At 43.0% G+C, this 15,473-nt stretch overlaps 2 protein-coding genes across 2 annotated transcripts in view; one reads left to right on the top strand and one right to left on the bottom strand.

Moving 5' to 3' along the window:
- The first annotated feature begins 2,784 nt into the window (after positions 1-2,784).
- uevld (UEV and lactate/malate dehyrogenase domains) lies at positions 2,785-11,520 on the top strand. Its single transcript, XM_036534637.1, has 12 exons — positions 2,785-2,910; positions 3,116-3,200; positions 3,712-3,777; positions 3,975-4,138; positions 4,524-4,665; positions 5,600-5,688; positions 5,845-5,950; positions 7,518-7,688; positions 8,072-8,245; positions 8,557-8,644; positions 8,941-9,064; positions 9,154-11,520. Exons 1-12 carry the CDS (start codon positions 2,869-2,871, stop codon positions 9,316-9,318), a joined length of 1,416 nt encoding a protein of 471 aa, XP_036390530.1. The 5' UTR covers positions 2,785-2,868; the 3' UTR covers positions 9,319-11,520.
- A 952-nt stretch (positions 11,521-12,472) lies between these two features.
- LOC118781623 (USP6 N-terminal-like protein) overlaps positions 12,473-15,473 on the bottom strand; it is a 40,755-nt gene continuing 37,754 nt past the window's right edge. The window contains exons 13-15 of the mRNA XM_036534635.1: positions 15,046-15,145; positions 14,387-14,539; positions 12,473-14,239 (exon numbers count right to left, since the gene is read on the bottom strand). Of these exons, the coding sequence (XP_036390528.1) occupies positions 13,362-14,239; positions 14,387-14,539; positions 15,046-15,145 (1,131 nt within the window). The 3' untranslated portion in view covers positions 12,473-13,361. The remainder of the gene's footprint in view (positions 14,240-14,386; positions 14,540-15,045; positions 15,146-15,473) is intronic.

The raw sequence follows: 15,473 nt of genomic DNA, 5'->3' as shown, positions 1-15,473 counted from the left end.
TGATCTATGCTGGCGTCATTTTTGCCCACCATAGATTTTGCAGAAGTCTTTCAGCTGTTGAATGTTCCATTTTAGGGGCTCAGAGACATTTGATCTGGTGAATCATTCAAGCTGCATTTCAGCCACCTGTAGCTGCTGTGGTCAGTATCTGCTAGTCAGAATTGACTTCACTATTTAAAAAACCCAACATAGTACAACTTGAGTGTTGGGGGGTGTCAGTGTTGACCTACCTACTTCAGTCTTACATGTAGTATGCCTTAAATATTTGTATACATATCAGCAAATGGTGACTGAAAATGTGGGAATGTCACTTGCCAAACTGCAGCTACAGAAAGGCAAATGGGACAAGCTCTCATTGCTCAGAGACTGTGTGCTCAGTGCTATTCTATCCTTTTCAAGTGCGCATTTTTCAAACAAAATCTGAAAATAAATGTCAACACTGTGCAAGGAAATTGACAAATACCAATAAAGTATGCTGTTTTTTTTCTTTTTCCTCAACTCAAAGTATTTTACACATATCTCCACACATTTTGGGAATACTGTGCTCATCTGTGAGTGAAAATCTTTAAAGCAAATTCTGATGGTTGCTGTGAAGTGGTCTCACTTTACAAAATTATCACTGTTGATAGTAATCCTTAGAAAGTTTCACACCTTTACAAAATGTTCCACACATGGGCAGAGAGAACTTTGACTCCGATAAGAAGAGGAATTTCAAAGATATGCATAGTACACAATTAGATCTATATTGAAAACCAACATGAATAAGCACAAATAATTTTTGTGTTTAAAGTAAGATGTTCTCAACAACCTTCCACCTACCTTTTTATATACTACATATAGTTTTTAGTACAATGTGTCCAACTATAACATGCCCTTCACAGGTGCTAATGTGTACTGTTAAGTTAATGCATAAAGAATGAGCATGCAACAATGAAACTGCTTTGATAGAGAGAATGTCCAAAAATTAAAAGATTATGTCTATGTGGGGAAAATGTTAGGTAACAGACAGTATATTAGAAACAAAATGAGTTGTGATACAACACTAGAGTGATGATTTAAAGACAGATACATTCCTCTGGTGTAGTTACTCAGTCTGTTTATGATAGACATTTTTCAGTTATGTGGGGAATGGCCAGGAAGTGATTGCCTTCTGGAGCTCAGCACTGGGTTTTCTTATATTTCAAGGGCTAGAATAGGGAACAACATTCACGGAATAGCATGTATAATTATGAAGCATTGCTTACGGCCCACACAAATTAGTTTGGTGGTCACCATCTGTTTTTATGAATGAGGTAAAGGCTAAAAAATTCTTAGTCTCCCTTTAAAGTAACTAAGGTTCAGATTGAGACAGACAGTTTATTAAAATACAGCGTGCCAATAGGCCACTCTGACACCAGCTCAGTAGTTCCTTACAGGGGTCCCAGAGAATCTCTGTCTGACCTTTGTCCATCTACTGGCATGCCAGCCTTTTCCTGAACCTGCAAGGGACAATGAATGGGACAGAGCCATATCCTCCTTTCCACAGCTGCACCAGTAACTCTTTTTAGTTGGCCTAGGCTCATCACAAACCTAGTGTTTACCTTTGACGTCTCTTCTCACCCCCTGCAGGTCTTATGCTACAAACATTTTAGAGCTGTCTGTATTTGCTCACTAAAGATTCCCCTTGCAATGCAGAGAGGGAAAGAGAAAAATTCATTCATTATTAAGTTACAAAAATACATGCAATGTACAATGTAACATAGAGGGAATCTGAGTAAATATCATAATTACAGCCCATTCCAGGTCTTTTCCATGTTTGGGTGAGTGAGAAGGGGGGAACCTACATTATCTAGGTCTCCTCATCCACTCCCTCGTTGCCTAGACAACAATCTTGCTCCATTGGACAGACAACAGGGCAATATTTCTGTCCACAAAAAATTTATTACAGCTCCCCTCCTTTCTCCCCTGACACTGAATCTTTCTAAATGCTACATACAAAGGTTTCACAGTATTCTTCCAGTGAAAAAAACATGCATTTGTCATTCTCTACAAAGCACATTGGGATATGCACTTCAACATGTTTTTTGCTACATACAGTATATTTGGAATAATTCCTCAGGCCCCCTAGACCTCAGGTGGTTACATCACTGGCAACTCATTCAAAAGTCATGATTTTCCAGTACATTTGAAATTTACAACTGACAGCCCCAAAGCCATGCACAGCTGTTTATCTATGTATTTTTCCTGACTTACTTGCGTCATCATTATGCTCTTCGGACATCTCACCTTTCTCAAACTGGATTCCCCTGAAACGCTGCATTGCATAGTGATGGCGATTGAGTGCGCGCGGCACTCAATCGCCATTGCGACAAGTCTGAACCAGGGTTGCCAAATATTCATTCTTAAGGGACATACTTTCTTACTCACAACAAAAGAATAGATTAAAAGAATGGATTCAAATCCACGTTTTTCCACTTTTTAAAAACAAATTGCGTTTCAACTGTTTTATTTCGAGTTCATTTTTGAGTTTTTGAAACGAATTAAATATCATCTTGCACTAATAATACTATTAATGAAGATTACGTTCTTGTTGATTTTTAAATGGTATAGTCTGTGGTATTATATGATTTATGACACAGGTTTTGACTCAATAATTGCATAATATTTGCCTGTGACTAGAGATCCTTATCACCATATTAATGAACTGATTTGGCAACCCAGTCCTGAAATGTCCCTTTCGCCTTGCCGTACCCGGAACGTAGGAAATTCAGTTTCGCGGAAGTTTTATTTCGTTTCCAAGTTTTGTAGACAGTGGGCAGTTGGTTGCGGTCTCCCAAAGCAGAGGTTTTGACGGTTGTGTTCTCCGAATCTGTCGACAGATGTTAAACCATGGATTTTAACTCAGAATCTGTAAAGAGGATACTCGCCAAGGTATGTAACTTTCACACAGCTAATTTATATGGGTAAAGCAGCGAGCATGTTGTTTGCTTTCTGGTTCCCTAGATATCTTTAGGTGGCTAGCTACTGGGAAAACCAGCTTTGCCACATTGCTATCTTGCTAACCATAGCGTACGAATAAAGTGAAATTTGAACGTCAGTATGCCACAGCAAACGATTTTTGTTCGTTTGTTTCCAGTACAAGTTTCGGGATGTGGCGATTGAGGAACTTCAAAAAGTACATCGGATTCACCCTGATATGAAGCCACTGGTTGGAACATACAGTGAGTGATACAGGTTTTCTAAGTCAGCTAAAATGTTGACCTAAACGCTATGTAAAAGCAGTTCGATAAAACAAGGTGTAGTTAGCTCGCCTGCAGTGTTTCCTGGTACACATGCTGAAGTGGTCAAAATTTATAGTTGGTGCCTTTGCTTGAAGTCATAAAGTCCATTAAGTTTACTAGCTGGATGATGGATAATTATAACCGAATTTCTGATTTATGTCTATTGGATCAGTAAAGAATAAATACCTGGTATTTCTCAAGGCTTCCATAGCATTTGTTCCTGTGGGATTTGAGCCAACAGTTCATCAGAACCTATTAAATCCAAAACCCTGTGATCACTGTGCTAAGATGCTAAGTAATGAAGACGCCTTGGCTGTCAGAAGTCAAGACTACTTCCTGTTTTATTGTAGTTGTGCCAATCTCTGGGCATGGTCCTGCAAGTATGGTTTAGTTGATAATGGTTTTTTGTATGTCCTTTTTTTTTTGCTGTTTTTTTTGTCTGCATATACAGCATTTACTGACAGTTCCCAAAAAGACCTCCTCAAATTGGTTGGAAACATTCCAGTCAGATATCAAGGTAAGTCTGACCTTTCTCAAACATGTTGATGACTTTATAGCTACGTTGACACATGCTTCTACAAGAATCTTCCACCAGAAATGCTGGCGGAAGGATTAACAGACAGGGAGCTCAGAAATGACTGAAAGCCCTCTGCTGTCTGTCAGAATGTGGCCTAAACTGTAAAGCTCTTCCTGTCCTGTCATCTGGTCTTGTAGGCCGGTCCTACAACTTGCCCATCCTCCTGTGGCTGCTGGACTCCTTCCCCTTCACTCCTCCCATCTGCCTCCTCCGGCCCACGCCCAACATGGTGATCAGGGAGGGGAAACATGTCGATGCTCGGGGAAGGATCTACCTACCTGCGCTGCACAACTGGGACCATGTAAGACTGTAACCACGTTTGCAGTGCAATTCAGTGTGTAAATAGAGAAAAAGAAAAATATGTGCTGTGTTTTTGTCAGCTTGAATAAGACTGTTTGATAGTTGTGAGATAATATAATGTAAATAATGGAATTGAGAACAATACAGATAAACCGGAAAAGTATATTTTATAGCACTGGGCTGTATACCAGCTGTGTTCCTGATCTTGCTAATCTGCTGTATTATGAACTAGTTATCAGTGGGTCACCTTTTTATGTTTACTTTTTATGCCATTTTCATCTGTATAGTGACATTAGCAGCACATGCCAAATTCCAAATGTAAAAGCATGCGTGTGTGATGTCTGTGCCCCAATTCGAAACTCATTTTGTCTGGAACCTCTTTCCAGCCAAAGTCTACAGTGAATGGGCTCCTGGCTGAGATGATTGCCAAGTTCGAAGAAGACCCCCCACTCAGCTCAAAGACAACAGGAGACGACAAAGATCCCAATGAGCTGCTTGCCTTTGTGTCAAACCTGCAGATTGCTGAAGGTGTGTCTGGAGGCAATTCTATTTGCTTGCTTCACATTCCCAGTTTAAATACTCTGGTATTAAGTATAACACTGTCACAAATAAATTTTTAGTCATTAGTCTGTATGTAATGATGTGTCTGCTTCAGCAGGCAGAGATTTGCAGTGACCTGATCCCATCACATCCAGCTATGAGGCTGTTTTGACCTGTTGTAGGGTTTTCATAAACATGTCTTTCATATAGAAATTGTTCCAAACAGATAGCAGAGATGGCAATGGAACTGTGGAAACTGGTTTTGCAATTTTATTGTTCTATACAAAATGGTTTCATCAGAACATTAAGAATAATATCTTTATAATAATCTCCCACATGCCATTTTTCAGGTGAGGAATGGCCACAGTATGTTCAAGTTTTATTAAATCTAATCTAGGTCCAAATCCAGCTGATTGAGCCAGGATTTTAGTTTATTTGTGAGTCAGCATATTCTTATCATTTAATCTGAAAATGATTAATGAAATCAAACAACCATTAAGCACTTGAAATGATAAACTGCAGTTGTGGAATGATTCAAAACGTTTTGAAATTCTACATGCAAGTCTTTTGATGGCCAGCTTACATTAAGCAATTCACTTGTAAATGTTAACCTCACTGTGAATGTATGTTCATGAGTTTCCAGGTCACATTTTTAAATGTCTTGAACCATTCGTGATTTGTAGCAAAAATATAGCATAATCTAAGGTTCCATTCCCTGAGAAGACATTTTAGATGTAGTACAGATGTTTAGTATAGATGTGTACTGTACGTGAGAATTGGCTCAGGACAAATGCCTCCTGGGTAATGCTTATGTCAGTAGCTCAAGAACAGTAGCTCAATGAACTGCTTTGAAAACTTGACCAAGTTGGTTTTGATGGGGAGGATATTACTAACACAGATGTCCATACCCCTTGGTTTATAGGTGTCAAGTCTGATCGATTGATCAACAAAGTCACTGTAATTGGAGGCGGAGACTTGGGAATGGCCTCTGTGATGAGCATTTTGGCAAAGGTAATGGTAAAAATCATTTATCTAATATAATTTGTTCTGATTTTGCTACTCATGGTGTTATGTCAGTGATGCAACTTCTCCAATTAGAGACAGCTTCTACTCTTTGAGGTCATGTGCTGTTTGCGATGAGTCATTTCTTCTCTTTTGATATCAAAGGGTACAGTGGACAAGCTGGTCCTTATTGACCTTACTGAGAGCTCCACCAAAGGAGGGACCATGGATTTGGAGATCTTTAGCCTGCCCAAAGTTGAAGTCTCCAAAGGTATACGTGGATCCACGGTCACAGACCTGCATGAACACTAGAGGGAGCAGTTTTGGTTTGCTCTTGTCTTTCCTGATATCAGTATAAAGTACAGCAGCCTTGGTAAATATATGTTCTCTGCCTTTTTATGGGACTGGATGGTGTATGATTGTACATCATACAAATGTGGAAAATCTCGAAACTCAAACTCATTAATAGCAGTCGCAGAGCTCACTCTTACCCCTTTTCCACCAACACGAACTAGGTGCTCATTCTGGGCTGGTGCTAGTGGAGGTTGGTTGAGTTGGTTCAACTTGCGAACCTTCTAAGAACGGGTTCGTTTTCCCACGGGCTAGAGAGCCACCATAGAGCATTGTCATAACGTCACTGTAAACAGTCTGACAGACTCTGTATACGTCTCCTCTTACGGGAACAAACAACAACAACAAAAACAAGAACAGTGCTTTAAAAAACAAACTTGCTCACTACACTTTATACAATGTTAGCCTTTTGTGAAGCCAAATGTTAAGTGACATTGGTAGGTGAGTCAATGGCAAGGTTAGAAAGTAGCATGCTAATGTTAGCTTCTGTTACCAAGGTTACGGTAGCTGGGTAGCTAGCTGTTGGTCAGCTAACATTACCCAAGCAAGCATAGCTACTAATTTCTCACATCAATGTTACGAACATCAAACGTAACATTGATGTGAGAAATTAGTAGCTCCCTAAACAGCTAAGAAATACATAGCTAGCTGGCAACAAGGCGAAACATTTAAAAAATAAAACTCTGGTTTTTCTTCTTGATTTTAGGCAGACTAGATGCTGCACTAGCTTTGGTTTTTTAAAAATGGCGGTCACAAAGTTTTAGTTGGTCTTGCTGGTCACGATAATCCCGCTCGTAGCTGTTGACGTAAGTGGTTCTTGGTTCTAGACCAGCAAAGTGTTGATGCCGCCCTCAAACCAGTTTTCCTGGCCGAGAGCCGGTTCTTTGGTTGTCAAAACACGAAGGACTGGTTCGAGATTAGGCACCGGCTCTGAACCGGCCCTTGAACTCCCTTGGTGGAGAAAGGGCCATTGTGTGCTGAGCAGCTAATGAGTTAGCAGCAAATGCTGTTGGAGCAAGCAGTTCCTTTTGGCAGTTTACAGCCATTGCTGGCGTTTCACCGTTGTGTCATTTCAGAGCAGTGTTGAGTCACAGATTGAAATTCAGCTAGCGCATGTTTACTCAATCCAGTAAACATTTTCTGGTTATTGGTCACAGCTGCTATGTCCTCTTTGATTAGATGTGGATTGGCTTTGTGCACCTTTTTATCTGCTGTCTTTTTCTCCACAAATCCCTGACACACGAGACCTCATCCTTTTCAAGAACTTATAACATATCTTTAGTTATTTTTTGTGTATGTTTTGACTGTTATGTATGAGTAAAAGTTAAGGTGAAATTATTCAAGTCTTCCACTCATGTTGCTATCAATAAATAGTGTTATGCCTTTAAATTGACTTGAGAGGAGAAATAAGTAGTTGAGTGCATTTGTGCTGGGACAGAATTGCATAGGGAATGTGAAGGAGCCGGTTCTGTTTTCTCCTGTTGCAGACTTGGCAACCACAGCAGGGTCAAAGGTGGTGGTGGTGACTGCAAACGCCTGGACCAACGAACAGTCCTATGTGGGTGTGGTCCAGACCAATGTGGACTTGTACCGAGGGATCATCCCCAGATTGGCTCTCCTGAGCCCAAATGCTGTTCTGCTCATTGCCTCCCAGCCAGGTGTGGGGTCGCTCTTGCGCTAACTGACTTACCTGTTTAGTCGGTCACACAGAGCGATCGGCACTAAACCCAAGCTGACAGCCCATGGTGATGGTGAGAGAGAGGCTTCACCAACTGCATAATGGGCGGAGGTACCTTGGAAGTTGATGAAAAGGCTTGATGTATCAACTCAGACTGTGATTGGTTGAAGTTGTTGCACCTTTGATGGTACACAGTAGGTCAATTATTGGGGTTGATGAAGCCTCACTCTTCCATCCCTCGCCTGTGCTTTTGAGAAAGCCCAGTTTGAGATGGCTGTAGTGCTGCCATTAAAGACTGTTGTCCCTGTGTGCCTCCGTCTGTTTGTGGGGCGTTCCTGACTCCAAGTCTGTGTCCTCCTACAGTGGACATTATGACACACGTAGCATGGCGGCAGAGTGGACTCCCGCCTACCCGAGTGATTGGCGCTGGATGTAACCTGGACTCAGAGCGCCTCAACTACATCCTGAACATTGCACTTGTGGCCCAGAACACAGGGAAACAGGGCTGGGTCATTGGAGAGCTCTCCGACAACAAAGGTATGTGCATGCCTCCTTTGGTCACAACCTATCGAGCTGACACTGTACTGTTATATTCCCAATCATGATGAGGCGTAGTGGTGCAGAGCAGGGTGTGCAATCCGCTGCTTTGCCAGTTAGATTTCCAGATGGAACAGTACTGTTGTACCCCTGAGCAAGGTAATTTACTTACTTCAGTAAATATCCTGCTGTATAACAGGATGATATGTAAACAATGCAAATCAATTTGGATAAATTCTTCTGCTAAGAAAATGTGTGTAATGACTACAGAGATATAGAGATCATCTGTTTAAATATGGACCCTGTTGTAGTTGCAGTCTGGAGCAGCATTGGTCTCGGGACTGACCCCCATGCAGAGATCATCCAGAACTCCAATTCCACCAAACTGCTGACTGATAGGTAACCGTAGAGATCTTTATCTCTCCATAGCCTTACTGGTTGCCATTGGCAGAAGTAGTCTGGACTGATTTTAGAGTCTGGTGGTTCCGTACCATATCTTAACATACTTGGCAGTTACAACATTGTGATAGATTTTGGGGAACTAGAAATGTTATCAGAAGGTTACTTATTTGAGTCCCATTTGGGTAGTGCTCCTTTTGTGCTGTTACCCTGAATTTCCTCAGTGAAAGATGAGTATCAAAAGCCTAAGATGTAAGCTGCCATGCTGAGGGGTGCTGCCATGTGGTCACTGCCAGGGCTTTTGAGATGCTGAAGGGGAAGGGCCAGCGGTCTTGGTCAGTGGGGCTGTCCATCGCCGACATCACCCACAGCATCCTGATGGACCAGAGGAAGACGCACTCTGTCTCCACCCTGGCACAGGTAAGTCCACCACACACTCCTCTCAAGCTGCCACGCGGTCAGCAGGCTGATGCCCTCACACCGTGTGTCTCTGTGTTCCTGTGCTCCAGGGCTGGGGTGGTATTGGCGCAGAAGTGTTCCTCAGCCTGCCCTGCATCCTGGGGGCGACAGGGTCCACCAGGCTGGCCAGCATGGTGCTGGGGCCGGAGGAGGAGTCTAAACTAAGGGACAGTGTCGCATCCCTCACTAGCTTCCTCGCACAGCTCCGCATGTAGCCCAGGATCCAGCAGAGAGCGTGCCTGCATCTGATCATGGTCCCTCACCCGTTTTAGCACAACTGGTCAGAATTCCCATTTCACCAAGCTTCACTAGTGAGCAACTAGATGCATCCCGACTAAGTTCCACTTTGTGCACTTCACCTGAAATCATTTCAGTTACAATGGAGGAAAATGGATTTGAACCTTGAAACCTGTCTTTCAGAAACTGGTTGTTAGTTGAAAGCTTATCTCAGACCATGGTATAATCAGAAATATCTCATGTGAAGTACACAGTGGTAATTCTTCTCAGATGTTAGATGCAGTGAAGTGAGACAGAGTTGTCTGCTGACAGCTGATCTTTACCAAAGCTGACAACCTGCAGAACAGGTTTTGGGACCATTTTTGGATGGAAGGCAAGCTCTGTTCCAGAGAGAGCTGCAGAGGGGATGAACATGAGCAGTCATCTTGACTCTAACAAACATCACAGCTCAGCACATACACAGAATGACTGGAAGGTTCTGCTCTCTAACAAGCCCTCTAGTGTCACCTTTGAGGTAACCCTCATAAACTGACATGAATTCTGACCATCCAGTCAAGCATAGCATTGATTTAGAAGATGTTAGGGGATGTTCTGTGAGAAGACAAAACCCAGGTGAAGTGTTTATATGAACTTACCAGGTGTTTAGCCTTAATAAAATCAGAGCTCTTTGCACTGCAGGTACTTGGTACCTTCATCTTAACACTTTCACTGGTCTTCATTTTCAAGTGTTTTACTTGAAATTCAACCTGAAATGAATATTAAACTCTAATTCAACAGGCATACTAAATGACCGTTGTAAGGTATTTAACATTTTTCAACCAGCCTTATTTGCCCTTTTAGTGGATTCCTTGTTTCATTCATGCTTTTTTATGTGCAACATACCTCTTGCTAGCTATGGTATTGTATAGTTTGAACACAATAATGGTGCATCCTGAAGTTTAGATGTATAAAAAAGCACTTTCCTCCCAAGATATTTTCTACTTATGCAACACCAAGGGGTGTCCTGAAAAAAAAACAGTATTACTCCAGTAATGAGTATATACACTGTACTGTACTATACTGTCAATATACTTAACTGTACTGTCATAATACATGACTACACTGTCATCGCACAAAGCACAAAAGCACATAGCACAAAAGCAAAGCTCCAGTTTTCACCATAGCTCTGACCTGAGTAAGAACTGAAATGTGACAAGGACACTGCACAGGATTTGGTTCATTTCAATGCCACACACAAGATTTTCATTTCCCAAAAAATTGCTTTTATGTAGGTTACTGTTTTTTCTAAGGACACCCTTCTAAAATGCAGCTTTATGCGTAGGAGTACTTCCTCTGTTTAAGGTGTATTTTCCCTACTCTGAACTGTTGATAGAACCAGCACTTTAGGGGGCACATCTAGGTATAAATGAAGGTATGAATTGTTAACATGAGTTGTGGTATTTCTTTGCCTTGTATAGTTGTGGTGGAAAGGGGATGGGATAAAGTTAAAAGCTTTATATTTATACATGGGGGTACAATCGACTTTTTGCTCTTCCCACTAACTAGGTAACAGCTTGTCTAAGTGCCTTTTAATCATTATCATAGTCAGTTTATGTATCCATGCACTAATGCACCACTGGGGGGTGCTCTTGGTTGTGTGTGTTTTTTGTATGGCATTTAGCAGCACAGTCTTGTGTTATTTATGTCACTTGTAAACATGACTAGAGGGAAAGGACACCCACACAGTTGTTTGTAACCTGTAAATGTTATGTTTAATTAAATTTGCAATATGAACTCATTCCAAGGCTGTGTATTTTCATAAACATCTGAAGAAAAAATAAGCTCACACCCACACACAAAGTTATAAACATATTTCCCCCTCCAAACATGGTTAACCATCTCAAAGGACAGCATTTACAGCTCACCAAAAGGCAATTTGGTTGGAGCCCTTCAAACTCCTTAAAAAAAGGAATGTAAGTCTATGGTTACGTCTGCAAACACAAACGGGAAGCTTTTCAGGTTGGGTTTTATCTTTTTGGCTCATACAAATGTACAAACTTTGTGCAATATGACAAGAAAAAAACTGTATATAACTTAATAAAGCAGTAATTTACTTTTAAAAGCTGTGAAATAAAGTCTCCATTTGCTCTCCACTGCTGTTCATCCTTTGCAATCCTTACAGGATTTTATTTTATATTTCCATTAAAACAAAACCTGTTTTTCCTGAACAGTGTGACTTCATTGCCAATTTATTATTCTAATCTATCTTGGGAGAGAGGCTGTGGTGTAACAGCATATCACTTAAGACATAAACATGAACAGTTATCTGAAAACAATACAGCTGGATGAAAAATAGCAAGCTTTGTTATTAAAAGGAAGGATTTGTACCGAACACAAGACCCCCATCGTAAATCCAATGGGTAAGACTGGGAAAAAAGTGCAAAACACAATCTCTCCACCAGGTGGAGGAAATGAATCATAAATGGCATTGAGAAAACAAATTATCAGAAGACTCAATCTTGTCTTCCTCTGGTATTTTTTTAAGAAAGGCTATTCAGGTCTCAACCTGATGGAGTTACGGACACATGGTTACCACACAGCTGGATTACAGCTCTGGTGTGAAGTAATGGTGCAGATGAATGTTTGCTTGTTTCTATTTACATAATTTTTCACTTCAAACTTTACAAAGTATCTACATTTCTACGTGGCTCTTGTGTTCTCACGAACATCAGAGGTAATACCACAGACCCGCTTCAGTTTTTAAAGGGCTTTCAGAGGAGGACAAACAACCAAAGGACATGCAGTGAGGACACAGAACTGTCCTAACATTTGAAAGGCAAGTTGCTCTGCCGACTGAAACACTGCAGCTGGAGTCTATTTTCAGTCCAGAGTCACCCTCAACATCGCTGCATAAACTGGAGTTAGTAAAGTATTGCATGACTCTGAGACAGAAGTCTATCATACACGGGGAGGGGGGGGGCAAGCCATCTTATCACTGTTGATTGTAAGAGCACTGCCTTGAGAGCTAAGGGCTTGCTTGCTTTAGACTGTGAATGCTGTCTCTGTATAGGCCTGGGTTATTGATGGATGCCTCTTAACAGCCCTTACAGCTGATGTATTCCCAGACACCTGCCCTGCACCATTACTGACTGGCAATGTCAGCTCAGCCTTGTTCTGATGCTAAGTGTGCCCCCTACATAGTTACTCAACACTGCAATATAAATTAAGACACACTTTACCCTTAGAAATGGGAACATATAATGCAAAGGACATAAAGCACCACTCTAAATGGGAACACAGCTGTGCCTTGTGGTGAAAATGTGAGAATGACCTGATACCCAGATTCTTCTTTGTTTGATTTCCATATTACTGAGCAACACTGCTCCTGGATCTCTTCATTCTGCCAGACAAGGATTTGAAATGAAGAATTCTGACATGCATTTCTTCATCCTGGTGGTGATCTGTGGAGCATGATGCTGGGATTTTATCAGACTAAATATTCGCAGTCTGTCCTCAGAAGATCACTTTATAAAACTATCAAAACATGGTATCAGAAAAGGTTTCTATACAATATAAAAGGTTAAGAACTCTGTACATGTCTGTCAGAACAGTTCTTTCTTCTATTGCTTTCTGTACACTCTATCACACTGTGAATTTAAATCACAGTGAAGTATTCTGTCCTTATTTGGACTTGCCGTGATGCTTTAGATGAATGCTAACACAGACACAGGCAAATGCTGCAGAGGCTTTAGGCTAAAATGTCACTGATTTGGGGAGTTGTTGGCTGGGGGCATGTGTCCGATAAAAATCTGAATCAGAGCGGACCGTGGGAACCCCTGCTGTTTGTCCTGAGGGTTTGGGAGCTGAAGGGACTGGTGGCCGCATAGGCAGGCGTCCCTCGGAAAGCTGTGGACCACTGCCCTGGATGGCCCTGTGGCTAGCAAGATTGTGGGTTGGCTGGACTGACTGGAAGGGGGCTAGCCTATCTGCAAAGCGAGCTGGAGGCTGAGGCACGATTACGCGGGCGGACTCATCCGGCCCCTCAGGCTCCAGTTCTCGTGTAAGGGGGGGGCTTGGTGGAAGGAGTGGGGACAGGGGGTGGGATCATGGGCGTGGGTTTTGGTTTAAGGCTGGCTGCGGGCAGGGGCGGTGGGCATGGGTCACCTGTTGTGGGATGTTCTGGAAGGTCCCTGTGCCCAGTGTCCGGAGAGCGGCTCTGCGGTAGGGCAGCAGCCATCTCCAGCAGCCGGTCCAGGTAGCGATCCTCCTCTCGTTCGGACAAGTTGTCATACTGGGAGATGCCAGAGGGCCGGCGGTCACCGCAAGGCTCAGCTGCCGACAGGGCCATGGGGAACTTGCCTGGCAGCCGGAAGGCACTATGAACGTGGGGGTCCTTGAGATTGAGGTCTGAAGGCGGTGGCGGGCACTGAGGGAAAGGCTCTGCCTCAGGGTGGGGGAGAGCTCCGGACTCTTCCATGAAGATGGGCGGAGGGGGAGCCAGCTCTGGCAGGTCCAGTGGTTCGTCCTCAGCCTGCTCATCCAGGGTGTCGGACTCAGGAGGCTCGTATGGAGGGGGCCACTCCTCAGAGGGCTCCACCCCGCCCACCTGCCATAGGCCCGTCTCTTCTATGGCTGGGCCACCTTCCTCAGGGAGGGGAGCAGGGGCAGGGGAAGGGGGGTAGCCAGGAGGTGACAAGGTAATTGTCTGAGGTTCCTGCTGGCTGTGGACCAACACCGGGTCAGGTGAGGGCATGGAGGGAGGGGCAACACCCTTGGAATCCGGTGCGTCGTCTGGGGGCAGGCTTTCATCCACCACTACAGCCTCATTCCTGCCATTAGTGGCTTGCTGTGGCTTTACCGGAATCAGCAGCACAGGCCGCTCCAGGCCCAGAGGCTTCTTCGGCAGCTCATCCATCTTTGCTAGAAACAAGAGGAGAGGGCTCAACCCTGCTGCACAGAACTATCAGCTCATCTAGGACTCTTATCTACTTCCCTAATGCAAAGGGAACTCATCAGTACACTTCCCCGGTAACACAATCCATTACGGTGGCAGCGCAGGAGACAAACCTGGAGGAGGGAGGTCCAGCTTCATCTTGCGCAGCTCAGACATCGATGCCTGCAACTGCTCAATGACCATGTCGTCGCTCAAGGAGATGGAGCCTGCGATCTTCTCCTGCAAAAACTCCCGCAGGTCCTCCAGTGACATCTTCAGCAGACGCTCTATGAGGGCATGGCAGTGTGGAGCAGGAGGTTAGGGAACCAGAGCTCACAAAGGTAAGGCGGGACAATGGTCTTATACCACTGAGCAAGGTATATAACCTGAACTGATTCAGTAAAGAGTATAAATGGATTTATACAGCAGTATAAATGGATAATATGCAGAATGTCAGCCATGCATGTGGCCCCGGTTAACAGCATATACTACGCAAATAAACAATGTTGAAAACAATGAAAATGGCAACTGACAGATACACTTCCATTCAGTATGCAGCCAACCCCCTTTAAAGGCATATCAGATAACTGCACATTCCATTTTTTTGAACAGGTTTTAGCTGGTTCAGTTTTTGATGCAAAATACTACTGTTACATGCTTACTGTTTAAGTGCTCACTGTCAGAAGGACTTGCAATAATCATGAGTAGAAAGTAGTCTACGAAGCTTATTTCAGAAATGCAGTGGCATCTCTGGCCTCTTTGGTTGATGTAAGACATACTGTGAGGTGCTTACTCTTGTGCAGTTTCAGCAGAGTGTAGGCCATGGCAGTCAGAATCCTCTCCCCTTCCAGTATATAAATGTCCCACAAGCGCAGGGTCAAGGTGAATGGTGTCTGTTTAGACAGGGAGAACAAAGTGAAATAGTTTCAAGAATACTAAGAATAATAATAAGTCAAAGATGGCTGAGAATAAATAAGGAAACCAAAAGAAGCAAAAAGAGTAAACAAAACAAATGCCTTTTATTGAAGACACGCTTTGTCTGTCCTCCGTGCAAAGTATTTCCACAAACAAAGACATCCTAGTTCCAGAAGAGCATCGAATAAACACTTCAACTGGAAACAGTGTAGTTCTGACATGCAAGATGTTCAAGAATCAAAGGGAATGTTCTGCCGCATCCACTGCAGACGAAATTTGTCCTTGTCATGCCATGCATCTAAGTAT

This window comes from Megalops cyprinoides, chromosome 8 (assembly GCF_013368585.1).
Source record: "Megalops cyprinoides isolate fMegCyp1 chromosome 8, fMegCyp1.pri, whole genome shotgun sequence".
Classification (NCBI taxonomy): Eukaryota; Metazoa; Chordata; class Actinopteri; order Elopiformes; family Megalopidae; genus Megalops; species Megalops cyprinoides.
Note: the sequence above shows the minus strand (reverse complement) of the source record. Positions and strands in the feature narration are given on the sequence as shown.